The sequence below is a fragment of the Setaria italica genome, chromosome III, assembly GCF_000263155.2.
Source record: "Setaria italica strain Yugu1 chromosome III, Setaria_italica_v2.0, whole genome shotgun sequence".
Lineage (NCBI taxonomy): Eukaryota > Viridiplantae > Streptophyta > Magnoliopsida > Poales > Poaceae > Setaria > Setaria italica.
In genome coordinates this window covers 14997450-15011194 of record NC_028452.1, presented here as the reverse complement: position 1 = coordinate 15011194, position 13745 = coordinate 14997450, and the positions used below count along the sequence as shown (strand labels likewise).

The following is a 13745-nucleotide window of genomic DNA, read 5'->3' as shown; positions in this document are numbered from 1 at the left end:
ATCTCAAGATTACGTGTCAATGCATGAGACCGCCTATTAGACGACACCAATGTACTTACCCTTAGGGAGACTTGGAGATGGCGGTGCCTAAGTCAAAGAGTTAGGGTTTCTAAATTTATATATGGGCAGGTCGGATGTTGTTTCACGGGTCGTACCGTGCCGCCCGGCGTGCGGGGTGGCAGCCCACGCCCAGCACACGAGCTAGTGGGCCGGACCAGCATGGACACGGAGGCCACCGTGCCGGGCCCGGCCAGGCTAGAAAAAGGGCTCCTGGACGGGCTGCCGGGCCGTGGGCCATCTGGATATCTGTAGTCCTGCGCGGGTAATTATCACGAAGTTGAAATCTGTGACAAACCACTCATAATTCGTGGTTCTAAGAAATGCCATCGATGATCAAAGAGATACATCCAAAGCTACTCAAAAGGTGTATGTGCTTTACAATATTACATGACATTACTTTCTCTTTATTTTATAATGGAATATCCATAGTCGCTACGATGAAATACTAATATATTGTTTTTCAAAGATCACATTATTCCGTAGGTACAACTAAAAACGTGAAAACTAAAGTGGGTTGAAAATCTAAAAAAATGCATGTTTTTTTTGTAAAAACTGATGAGATATGAAAAAAACTCTATTCATTTTTGGAAGTGGCCGATTGTTTATCAGCCAAAACACTATGGGTGCGTTTGGTTGGGAGACAATGCGGGACGGGACTATCCCATCCCTGTTTTTTAGATGGGATCGTCCCATCTCGTGTTTGGTTGAATGGGATGGATCCGTCCTAATTTTTTATTTGGTTGGAGAGATGGAGAGTAAGGGATGGATGGTGATTTTAACACCGTCTGTACATTTTCGTCGGCCCCATCTGTCATCCACCTTTTCCCTTTATTAATTTTTCTTCCAACCTTATGTCTTCAACCGGCATAACTTTTGGCCGCCATTGTTGAGCTCGAGGCTTCGCTCTGCTCGCCGTGAGCCGGGCTGCCCCACCGAGACGGCTTCGTCGGTGGCGGCCCTGGCTGCCCCACCCCTAGGAAGGGCTTCGTCGGAGGCGGAGCCTTGGCCGCGCCCCCCCTCCCCGGGACGGCTTCACCCGCAGGAGCCCCGGCCGCGCCGCCCCCCCTCCCCCCCGCCCGCGGCAGCCCCCGACCGCGCCGACTCCGCCCCTGAGATGGCTCCGGCCGCGCCGCCTCCGCCTACCACGATAGCTCCGCCCGTGGCGGTCCTAGCCGCGCCGCTGCTGGGATGCTCCACCTGACGGGGAAAAACGGCGCTGACAGGAGACGAAGTGGGACGCCCCCGTCCGCTCGTTTTGGAGGGACGGGGGTGTCCTGCATCTGGAGGGAATATCCCCTCGTGGGGATGGACTCATCCCTCGTGTTTCCGAACCAAACGTGAGATGAAGTGGGATCGTCCCGTTCCATCCTACTTCGTCCCACCAACTGAACGCACCCTATGTTTCTTTGATTCTTTTTCTAGTCCACGTCTCAAACCACACGACCACACCCCTGAACCGCGCTCCCTCCGTAAATATAGGTTATATTTAAGTAACTGGAAAATTATGCTCCACACGTCTCAAACTCATGACTTCGTGCTATATGTCACTGTAAGCGCTCCCTCCGTCCTAAATTATAGGTCGTTTTTACTTTTCTATATACATAGATATTATTATGTATATAAATATAGGTTATATTTAAGTACGTAATAAAGTTTATAAATTTAATAAAGTTAAAACGATCTATATTTGGGAAGGAGGAGGTAGGTTATAATTGTTCTTTCTGATACACGGCTGGTAACTTTAGTAGGTTATAATTGTTCTTTCTGATACACGGCCGGTAACTTTAGGGTCTTGTTTAGTTCCCCCTTTTTCCAACTTTGGCACTATGCAAAAAGAAGATTTCCCATCACATCAAACTTGCGATACATGTCGGGCATACACCCCAGGTTCACGAGTAGGCCTTGGATGGCCCACCAAGGGACGTACTCGGACAAGATCAGGACAAGGATGGGCGTATCCTACTCGGACTAGTCAAGTATGTTTACGGAAAACTACTCGGGCCATTATCGAGTAGAACTTTGTAATAGTACCTGACTAGGACTCAGACTTATAATCCTGCCCTCCCGTGTATATAAGGGCGGGTAGGGACCCCCCTCAAAGACACAGACATACACATCTCAACATAACTCAATACAAACCAACACACAGGACGTAGGGTATTACGCGATCTAGCGGCCCGAACCTGTCTAAATCGTGTTCCTTGCGTCACCATTGATTTCTTGATTCTCGACGACCCTTACCGCATAAAAGACCACCTAGGGTACCCTCTAGGCGGGTTGCCGGTCTAAAACACCGACACTACATGCATGGAGTACTAAATGTAGACGAAATCAAAAACTAATTGCACACTTTTGTTGTACTTTACGAGACGAATCTTGTGAGCCTAATTAGTCAATGTTTGGACAATAATTCACAAATACAAATGAAATGCTACCGTTGCGCATTTATGGTAAAATATAAACTTTGCCACTCCCAATTTGGGAACTAAACAAGGTCTAGGTTCGGTTCCTTCAAATTCTGGATATGTACTCACCTTCATTGCTTGTGTAAGCCCCTGCAACTGCCGTTGCAGCAATGGTTCAGTTCTGCCGCTCCTGCGTTCCAGCACGCATGCAGTTCGTTCCGGACTGCAGAGCAACTCCAAAAGTATAAAAAAATTATTCCCCGAAATTATACATTAGGTTCTACTAATTTTTTTTTTCCAAAAATCATATCATCACACGACAGATCCTCAATAATAAACTCTTCTATACTTCAAAACTAACCCATTAGCACGTGTGGATCCCTCAATTGGGCCGCCACCCCCTTCCCCATCCGATCTTTTCTCGTCACACACCGAGCGTCGTCGCCAGTCGCCCTCCCCGTGCCTCTTTTTTTTTTCCGCCCCTCCTACTAGCCAAATCCGCCGCTGCGATGTGCAATTGCAATTGGAGATAGGTAAAATGGATTAGTTACAAGCCGATGAATCCATTCCATGCAACTGGTGCTGAATTCATCGTCAGATGATGATTGCACGTGTGGGTAGAGGAGCGCTACCGCCGATCGCCCTTCCTCGTGCCTTTTTCCCCTCCTACCAGCCAAATCCACCGTTGCGTTGTGCAATTGCAATTGGAGATAGGTAAAATGGATTCGTTACGAGCTGACGAATCCATTCCAGGCAACTGCTGCTGAATTTGTCGTCGGATGATGATTGCACGTGCGGGTAAAGAAGCACCACGAGAGGGGGATTGGGGAAGATCTCGGCGATGGACATATGCGGGGTGATGGGGAAGGATTTGGGACGCTGGATATTTGCGGGGAATTTAGGGGAGTTGTTAGAGCCTATTTTTTTTCCCCTCCTAATTGAGGTATTGAGGCTAATAAAAGGAAGCTCTTGGAGTTGCTCAAGTACCCGGTAACATATACGGGTCATGATTAATCGATAGCCTGAACCAATATCTGTATGTGTAAACAATGGACACCAAGGGAGATAAAAAAAAAACCAGAGTATAGTTTCAGAATGTAACCTGCAAACAAAATGGTTTCTTTCTTCAATCTATAGGCTCGCTGAAGCAGCAAATGGTTGAACAAAAACCAGGACAAGTTGGTAAAACCACAGCCCTCGCAAACTCAACGTAGTTACAGAGACAATCTCCAGATATTCAGCACTTTCAGTTTCAAGCATCAATAGCCGTTCCTTCAAAAAAAAAAAAAAACTACAGCCAGAATGACAATCTATCCCAAGAGGCACCCTCTACCGGCCTCCTACAGTTGCCACATAATCCACAGATATGACAAGTTCTCAGCATTGTGTATCTGTCTGCATGTTAACAGATCATCCGAGTAACATTCATCAGAATAGAAACATATCAGAGGCGCATGGACCAAAAACCGATACTTCAGTCTGAATATCTTGAATGCTACCTGAAACAAATTATTCCATGCAAACATTCATTGACACCATAACTCCTAGGAACCAGTTCATCTGAACATGTCAAATAATCACTTGAATTACAAACGAGTCATAAAATCTACTGAATCTTAGCCAATGTCAGGCTGCTCCAAAAGCCACCTAGCAAATCAGATTGACGATAAGCTGCTCCCTGGATTAAGATACATCTACATTACACTCGAAGATGCTAAGACCAACCACACATATTTCATGTCCTACATCAGGCAGTAGGGTCCACAAAAACATATGATTAGTCTATCACCATTCACCAAAACCTTCCCCCGATACGCCTTGCAAGCTGTATGTCCCTTTGCACTGCAACAGCAAGGTAAACACTTTTTATTGTTGTGATTTTTACCATAACAAAAGGAAAACATAACGACTTCCAAGTGCAGCAATAATTGGATCGAAAACACGTCCTTCACTTCAGAAAACATTTGACATTCATACAACTTAGGCCAGAATAAATACAAAAACTGAACCTAGATCGTTGGTATTTCAGAATTTTTAGCCAACGTTTGTTGATATTTTTACTGTTTAGCAAACTCCATTCCACTCTATTTGCTTAGATCTTTGTTGAGAATCACACTGCATGACTGTAATGGCCTTTTAAAAATTGAGAATTGCACTTTGCACAAACTAACTAAACATTGTTAATTTGTTATGTCTACTCATTAGCAATTTTGCTGCTTCAAACAACATCATCAGATCCAAATGATATTTTATCATATCAAATATCAGCATAATCATCAAAGAATCATGTAACTGATATTTTAACATATATATTTCCATTTGCTGAAAAGAATGCAAAGAAAAGATGTCCATTCAGTGACAACTTACTGATAGTAACACGTTTGGCGTGGATGGCACAAAGATTTGATACTTCGAACAGTTCGATCAGGTGGAATTCTGCTGCCTGTAGGCAGGAAGAAAAACAATCCGAGAAGTCAAAAGATGCACATGCCAAAGTCTCACAATCTAAAACTCTTAATTAACCAGAGCAATTAGGCAAAAGGAATTTAACGGTAAAAAATTATCACCCAGAAAGGTCACAATCTGAAACTGTTAATAGTAGTATTAAGATACCAATTAAGAGAAAAGGACTTCATGACAACAAATTATCTATGGAAAATCTAAGCCATTAGGTATAGCCGTATAGGTATAAGTATAACTGACCTCTTGCATCGCAAGGAGCGCTTGCGGGGTCCAGCGCGTTACCTTGCCCTTTGAGTAGAAGTCAGTGATCTCCCTCACCTGCAAAATTATCAGAAGCAATAGCTTCCATCAGACAGTCTGCAGTTCAAACCCATTTTTATGGGGAGAACAAGCCAAAGGTACACGCTGCAGTGCAGCTGCACCCACCAGACGGGCGAATGGCGCAAAGGGGATAAGCAGCTCAGTGGATTTCTGGTACTTCCTGATCTCTCGCAGTGCTACTGTCCCTGGCCTCCAGCGGTGGGGCTTCTTCACCCTCTGCTGCTGCCGCCCCGGCGTACCTGCTTCCCCGAGAAAACATCCTAAAGTGAATAACACATAATACAACAGCAAGCAAGATAGCAACCCCAAAATCGAGACATCCATATGGCGAGCTGTCACATTAACCCTCATCTTGGTACAAAAGAAGATACCTCTTGCATAAAAAAAATGGATGAAAATCTGCCAACCCAACTCCATAGTGACAACACTGGGAGAAGCATAAAAACGGCTTCTTGTGCAACAGTTCCATGGCAATGGCAGCAACCAAATGATGGGTTAAGCAGCAGCCAAACTAAAGGGTACAGCTAAATGGTGCACCGTGCGCGCTCACCCTTTTGGCAATCTCAGAGGAACGCCTCCAAACTCCCCACTCACCAATCCCCAAAAAAGATCAGAAACCGATAACAAAAGCACTGAAATCTGCCAATTGCGCGCCGAGATGCCCGCACTCAACAAAGACAGACAGAGCCTCACCTCCAGCCGCTGCTCCGTCCCCGGTCCCCGCAGCCCTCCCCTGCATTCCATCAAACAGGTTGCAAGCAAGTAAGTCCGCCATAAACTAGCCCCTCAAAAAAAAGGCAAAAGGAAGGCTAGAAGCGATCCCCGGCTCCCCGCACGCACGCACTCACCGGAGTCCCCGAGGTGCTCGCCCCACCTGCAAAAGAAGGAAACAAGGACGCGCTTAGCACCACGAGCAGAGTCGGAGAGCAGCGGCAGCATCTGCTCGCGAGACAGGGGAGGGGCGCGGGCTTACCTGTCGGCGTCGCCCTCCGGTGCGGGGAGCGCGCGAACTGGAGCTTCTTCTTGGGCTGCTCCTTCGATTTCTTCACGGCCGCGTGCTTGGTGCGAGCCATCGCTGCGGCTGCGGCGGCGGTGGCGGCTTCGCGCTGTCTCTCCCGGCCGGCAGCGGGGGCGGTTTGATTCAAACTCTCGGGAGGACGACGAAATGGTTGAGGGCTGCGGCGGTTTTCTAGGTAGGACCCTGAGATTATACGTATTCACTATTATTTCATCGCTCGGTGGCCCGTGCGCGGGTTGCTACTTGCTACCGGAGTAACGGTACCTGGGCGTGCCGAACGTTGGGATGTGGGCCCGCACAGCAGTGGGTTATGCATGGGAGTACGTTTTGCCGGTTGGCCCTCTAGTTTTGCATTTATTCTCTTATTTGGCGTGTGAATGGAAGTGACAGGGAACGACAGGAGGAGCGGTTCCTGCCTTGGAATACAGATGGCTAGATGGGCCAGGTCTCAGCACGGGGGTAATAGTGCTCGGGCCAGTCCAGCCCTATGCACGGGTTAGTGCTTGGGCCGTAACCTCGGCACGCCGGGCCAGTTCGGGCACAACATGATTTTTGGGCCGGCCCGAAGTGACCCAACAGCCTACTTAGCGACCTCACAAGTCCCCATATATGTGGGTGTGTGTGTCTATATATATATATATATATATATATCCTAACTCTTCACCCTCCTCACCTCCCCCAACATCCAGTAGCCGCCGCTCCTTCCTCCCCTCGTGCCTCCGCCGCCGCCCCTCCCTCCCCTGCTAATAGTCGAGCTGGCGGTCGGTTACCGCGCTCAGGCACTTCGGGCGCCACTCCTGCAAAGGGTGCGGCCGGGACCTGCGCTGCCGAGGGCCGCCGCGGGAGCGCGGCCTGCAGGTGCGCCTGCCATCGCCGCGGGGGTGTAACCTGGAGGTGCACCCACCACCGCCGCCTTTGGGGGCCGCCGCCTGGCGACACGCCCACCGATGCCGCCGTGGCGCGGCCGTGAACGGTGCAAGTCCTCGCCGCCGGGGCCACAGAGCCGCGCGCTCGTCGCCAGATAACCGTTTTCCATGGATTTTATGTCATGTATTTTTTTTATGTGTGTATTTGGTGATTACTATGAATCTGTGAAGAATTTCTTGATTTTTGCATGATTTTCTCTTCGATTTGCTTTTGCTTGTAGGCTTGGCCCTGCACTAGCACGATAGTACCTGTCGTGCCATCGGGTCGGCCCAGCACCACAAAAGGACCATAGTGCCGAGCTTGGACCGGCAGTTCAGCACACGGTGCTGGCTCGGCCCGGCACAATTAAGCCATTGGGCCTAATAATGGCCAGTGCGTCGAATGCAAGTTACCGATTGGAGTATTTTTCTTTTTAACGGAACAATTCCATTTTAGGATAAGCAAGCAAGTACGCCCTTTATGATGCACGCAATTTTGAGCATGGTAGAGACGTTGGTAGTTTTTTTTTTCCTTTTTGAAAGGAACGTTGGGAAGTTCAAGATGTCGCCCGAATGGTGTAGCCCGGGGCCTGATAGCAGCCCAACATTTCACTTTCACAATATCAATTTTCAAATGGAGATCCATCCAAAACTTGGACTATGTCATTATATCATTATGCTCTACGAACGTAGTACATGCATAATACTCCCTCCCAATTATAGATCGTTTTAATTTTTTTAATTGATAGTCTTTGTTATGTTCTTAGTCTAGATGTATAATAATATTTAAGAAGAAGTCCATTTTTAACCATCCAATTATTGCTTCAGCTTGGTTTCAACCACGAAACTCCAAAATCAGGGATCTTTGACCATCCAACTATAATCATAAATTTAGCCATCAGGTTGTTAGGGTTCATATGTCAGCACATCTTCTCTCTTCTCTCTCCCATCTCCACCTTGTTGATGTCATCCCTTTCTTTTCTTCCTTCCTCTTCCTCTCTCTCCCCCTTGACCCACCGACGAGCTCCTCTCCTTGGTGGGTGCGTGGCCGCGTTCATGCTCCCCGCCGACGAGCTCTCCTCTGAGCGCATGGAGCCCAAGATCCGCAGCACGGAGGTGGCCTTCTGCGGCAACAGCGTCTCGCCCCCAAGTGCAGTCGTTGCGCCACTCGTGCTGCTACCCACGAGCGGCGGTGTGCCCCCTCGCGAGCAGCTGTGTGAAAACGGGTAGGGCCCTAGCGGGCGGCGGAACGGCTTTGGCTGCGGTGTGGAACGGTGTTTGGTTGCCGCCCGCCCTCCTCCCCTGCGGGGGCTGCCACTACTGTCGTCCCCATGCCGGACCCCGCCGTCGTCCACCCTCGTGCGAGGCTTCCGCTGTCCTCCCCTGTGTCGAGCCACCACCGACGACTCCACTCGCGCCAGGCCGCGACCGCCGTCCTTCCCATGGGGCCACCACTACCGCCTCGACAGTGAGCCTGAGGGTGGTGCTGCTGCCAGCGCCGGAGCCGAAGAAAGAAGTTAGAGAAGAAAGAGAAAATGAGAAAAGAAAGAAAGAGCACCTGACATGTGGGTCCACTACCATGTGTCATCCACGTGAGCAAAACCACCTATCAAACTAGATGGTCAATTTTGAATGGTTTTGACAGTTGATCAGTGGTCGAAGATTCCTGGTTTTGGAATTGGATGACCAAACTCAAACGGAGGGAACAGTTGGATGGTCAAAAATAGACTTTTCTCTAATATTTATGCATCTAGAAAAAACAAAACGACCTATAATTTGGACGGAGGGAATAGTAACTCCGCCACTGTTTTAGCTAGGGTCCATCTAACACTCGGATTATACCATTCTACATGATATGTGCGTAAGACTTTCTTTTTCTCGGACACACAGGAAAACTAATCATTATATTAAGAAGAAAATAAGATGGAAACCCTTACGAAACCCACCTATACTAACAGCCGAGGAGTCTTACATAATCAAGCGTGCCTTTGCAAACAGATAACGGCCTTGAGCTGAGTTCAATCCTCACTAGGTACTACGGCAAGGAGATGAGCCCCAGCCAACCCCAAGAGCGCAGCTCCTCACTAGCAAGCAACAAAACTCTAGTTATACTTGGGATGCACCATCAAACACACATTTTATTACGGTGATTCCATAAAGTCCAGGTTCCCATTATAATGAGAGAGTTGAGACTCTTTCTGATGGGATTAGCCGTAACACCAGGTAAAGTTTTAAATTTCGCGCTATAGCCGCCGCCATAGCCTATTTGAAGCATTATACCACTATTTGTACCCATGTACAAATTTAACCGCTGTAGCCTCTTTTATTCTGCTATTAGTTGTTTTTAGAGTTCAGTGTCTAAACCCCTTATTAGTCGACTGTTTAGAACCATGACACTAAGTGCATGCATATCTCTTCACCTTTTTAGTTGGGGTCCATTCAAATTCCGGATTATACAATCCTACTCGGTGAACATGTAATACTAAGTATATATTTCTTCATCGCTTTGGTTAGGGATCCGTCCAAAACTCGGACTATATCATTCTGTTTGGCGCACGCCATGCATAGAGTTGCGGAGTATACTAGTGATGTAAGTTCAGAGAACACCAAAAGAAATGGTGAGGTAGATAAGCATATAAATAAATCATGCCAACCATACTGGCAAATACTTCCTCCATTCCAAATTATAGGTCATTCCAAGAATCTTGAAGAGTTAAAACATCTTAAGTTTAACCAAAATTATAGAGAAAATTATAAAGATTTATGACCTCAAATAGGTATACTATGAAAATATAATTGATGAAGAATCTAATGATACTTAGTTGACATCATAAATGTTATTATGTTATCATATAAATTTGGTCAAACTTGAGATACTTTGACTCTCTAAGATTCTTGGAATGACTTATAATTTGGAATGGAGGGAGTATTTATCTTACGGGAGTGTACGTTCCAATATGTCATGAACATATTTCCACAAATATACATGTTTTTAGATAAAGAAAAAAGTGTTCCGGCCTCTACACCCAAACATGAGTGTATGTAGCCAATCTAGAAATATACATGTATATTTAATTAGCAAATATTTATGCATTTACATTGTATGATTAGAAACCAATGAACCAGCAATGCATTTCTACCACGTTGAACTATGCATGTGTTGGCATGTATTGATTGCCATGCACTAAATCCTGGAGCACAGCTGTTACCTACAGATTTTGACTAAATTAAAAATCCTCTATATAAGGTGAACAAAATCTACAGTCTTAAACTCTTAACGCCAACCTATTGGTGCTAAATATAGTAACCTCGATATAGGGCCCACTGTAAGTGATACAGTGGGATACAGTAGGCTTGCTGGTGCCAAGCCCAACTGCCCACAGCATTTCAGCTAGTGATAACCGAAGCCGTCCACCCTGGCTCCATCCAAAGCCTCCCATCTCGGTTTATAAAAACCACCCCAAGGCCAAGTCAAAGCACACAACACCGCAGCAGCAGGCCTTGCAAACATTCTTGCTTGTCTTGCTTCTCTTCCAACCCACACCATGGCGGTCGTCACCGCCAGGAGAACCCTGTCGATCGCCGCCGCGGCCGTTCTCATGGCGATTGTCGCGGCGGCGTCCTTGGCGGCGGCGAGCAAGGACGCCGACGCGCTCACGTCCCTGCGCAATGGCCTCAAGGACCCCGACGGCGCGCTCAAGAGCTGGGACCCGACGCTGGTCAACCCGTGCACGTGGATGTCTGTCACGTGCGACGGCGACAACCGCGCGTCACCCGCCTGTAAGTGGCGCTGGCGCCTCGCCGCTTCTTTCTTTCAGACCTCCTTGTCTATCTGGGTTAGACTGGGATTAGGAGAGAAGCGAGATGCATTCGTGATTCATCTGAGGCCTCGTTCGTTTCGACCGGAACCGCCCGGAATGAGGCCCGTTCCGGGCGGTTTGGTCCGTAAGCGTTCTTGTTCTTGGGGTTGAGATCCGTAGGGATGGGAATCTAGGCGAGGCCGGCACCGACAACGCCTGCAGCAGCGGCATCCGGTGCTTCCTGTCGGGTGCCGACCGGAGGGTGGCGTCACGGGGGACGGGCTCCGCTGGCTGCTGCAGGGGCTTGGTCCGGCACCGGAAGGTGGGCGTCGACGGGTTGCTGCTGCCGCTCCCCCTGGTGGCGTGCGTCGTGCAGGCGGCGCTTCTTGTTCTTGGCGTCGCCGTCGTCCCGCTGGACAGAGGCGTGCACAGCGCCCTCCGCCACCCCGTCCCCATCCCCTCCTTCTCGTCGTTGATTGGTGCGGAAGAAGAAGCACAGAGGAAGGTGGCGAGCTGCAACTGGTGCGGGAGCCTGCTGCTGCTTGCTGGCTGGTGGTGCTCTTAATTGCTACGCGCTGCTGCTGCGGCTGCTAATAATAATACGCAGGTGAAGGAAGGATGAGGATCACATGGCAAGGCAATGGCTGAAAGGTCTGCCTTTCTTTTCTTACAGTTATGGTTAACTAAGCAAACAACTCCACTATACAGCATTTTGTAATTGTCATCTTGTGGTACCTGATGTTTCTCGCTTTTTTGCCTCTTTGGGGGCTGGAGATTTTGTTTACTAGGATTTGCTCAGAATAGAACAAAAGAATACGGCCAGATGCTTAATCCTGAGGTTCAAGATCAGATAAGTATGTGCCTTGTGTCAATTTTTATCCTCCCATTGGACAATAACAGTTTTTTTGTTGCAATTTTGCTTTTTGGTAGAACATAGAAGAATAGTCTCCATTGGAGCCATTTGTTCTTTATATGCTGAAATTCTTCTGGATTCTGATCTTCTTGTGCTTCTGTTCATCTTTGTAAAACAAACAATTCTGAGCTGCAGATCTAATTTAATGATGAATTGAACTAGCTTGGCTTTTATAACCATCTCAAATAGTTCGTAAGATAAATAATTTAAGACTAGCTTGGCATTCATAAGCATCTCAAACGATTCATAAGACAAGTAGTTTAAGTAGTAAGGCAGTTGTTTTGCTAAGGATATTAGCTTATTTTGAATTTCCTTCTATTTAAAATTCAGAGCGGTGACCAAGTATAATTTAAGACTAGACTTTTCTGGACCTTATAAGATCTATCGAAACACATCTCTGTTTTGATCCTGTAGCTCCAGGTTTGGCCAGAGTCTCATGACTGAAATTGGTCATCTCGGCAAAGATATGAAAGAACTACTACAAGAGATGCCTTTTTTCATCATTGTCTTAGGTCAGATTGTCCTCTCAATGTCTTGTCTGTTCCACACTTTTTGTACATCTACTTATGATTCTGAAGTTTCATGTCCCTATATTATTTCAGGTTACATCTCCTATAACTTTGTCATTGGTGCTTATTCCTACTGGGGCCCCAAGGTGGGCCAACAGATCTACAATATGGTAGAAGTCCTGTCTTTCACTCACATGTGGCAATATCTTGGCATATTACATATAATCATACATTAGATGTGTGACCATTGTACATTTCTTATTTAAAAAAGACTGTTCAATCTCGATGGACCACAATTTAAGTCCAGTTTAGCACTGATCTAGATTAATACTCTATTTCACAATATCACAACTGAGTACATTCTCTATTCACTGTGTAACCTTTCTCATTGAATTTTTTCATCAGGCGAGTGCAGGTCTTATGTTTGGTGGAATAACTATAGTGTGTGGAATCCTTGGAACTCTATCAGGAGGTATCATCCTTGACAAGATAGGGGCTACAATTCCTAATGCTTTCAAGGTAAGAAAATACAATACCTAATCCTTGACAATATAGCAGTCGAAATGCAGTTTGCTATTTTCATAACAAAAGTGTTTTTGTTTTGTTTTTCCTTCCGAAGTGAGCTGCAAGCTAACATTCTGCAGTCCTAATGAAGTGACATGTGCGCACAGTTCTATTTGGAATGAACTAATGAAGTTAGCAGACTGCATACCTTTATGCTTCCATTTCGTTAGCGTGGATCTGTGGTGACTCATATGTTGTTGTCATTGTGTAGCTAATTTCGATTTTTGTCTTATTTTATCAAAAGGTGCTTGCTCCATATCCAAATGTCAGACACTGGCCTACATGCTAGCTCACTGGACAAATTTGATGTATTGTTTTGGTGAAATAGCTCTGTTGAATACAAATGTTCAAGAACAAATTTGTTGCTACGTTCGTTTTATTACTACGTTCATTCTGGTTGAATTCGTTGTTTCGAGAACAAATTTTTTGTGGTGAAATGGTTCTGTTGAAATAGCTCTGGTCCTGAAATAATTCCTATCCAGCCGAGCAAATTATTTATGGGATTGGAATAGTTCCTGAGCAGGATTTGAAGCAGATCAGGATTGAGTGAGGAAAGGAGATCCACTCAATCCTGGACAGGAACGGTTTCTGGGCAACCGAACGAGGCCTGATTGTTTTAAAACTGATTATTTCACAAGGATCTTGGGGGACTGAAACTGTCTGGCCCTCTGGCGCCCGAGCTGGGGCAACTGGAGCGGCTGCAATACAGGTATACATGCTCTTCTGAACCAACCTATCCGTCATACATGCTGGTGAATGCAGTGTTAGGGGGCCTTTGGCAGAGCTC

At 46.8% G+C, this 13745-nt stretch overlaps 2 protein-coding genes across 4 annotated transcripts; one reads left to right on the top strand and one right to left on the bottom strand.

The window, feature by feature from the left end:
- Window positions 1-3842: 3842 nt before the first annotated feature.
- On the bottom strand, window positions 3843-6448 carry LOC101784681 (histone H3). Of its 2 annotated transcripts, none has more exons than XM_004961624.2 (7): window positions 6223-6448; window positions 6098-6123; window positions 5943-5982; window positions 5355-5491; window positions 5169-5246; window positions 4833-4908; window positions 3843-4307 (listed from the first exon to the last, which is right to left on the bottom strand). In XM_004961624.2, exons 1-7 carry the CDS (start codon window positions 6320-6322, stop codon window positions 4258-4260), a joined length of 507 nt encoding a protein of 168 aa, XP_004961681.1. In that variant the 5' UTR covers window positions 6323-6448; the 3' UTR covers window positions 3843-4257. The 2 variants fall into 2 exon arrangements, with proteins under 2 accessions (XP_004961681.1, XP_004961682.1); XM_004961625.2 differs by having other exon boundaries at window positions 5355-5488; window positions 6223-6446.
- A 3862-nt stretch (window positions 6449-10310) lies between these two features.
- LOC101784417 (probable sphingolipid transporter spinster homolog 3) lies at window positions 10311-13316 on the top strand. 2 transcript variants are annotated; one of them, XM_012844658.3, is made up of 5 exons: window positions 10311-11826; window positions 12300-12397; window positions 12488-12564; window positions 12800-12913; window positions 13014-13316. In XM_012844658.3, the coding sequence occupies exons 2-5, from the start codon at window positions 12322-12324 to the stop codon at window positions 13014-13016; spliced, it is 270 nt and encodes an 89-aa protein (XP_012700112.1). In that variant the 5' UTR covers window positions 10311-11826; window positions 12300-12321; the 3' UTR covers window positions 13017-13316. The 2 variants fall into 2 exon arrangements, 1 of the variants encoding a protein (XP_012700112.1); XR_002676750.1 differs by lacking the exon at window positions 13014-13316 and having other exon boundaries at window positions 12306-12397; window positions 12800-13004.
- The last annotated feature ends 429 nt before the right edge of the window (window positions 13317-13745 follow it).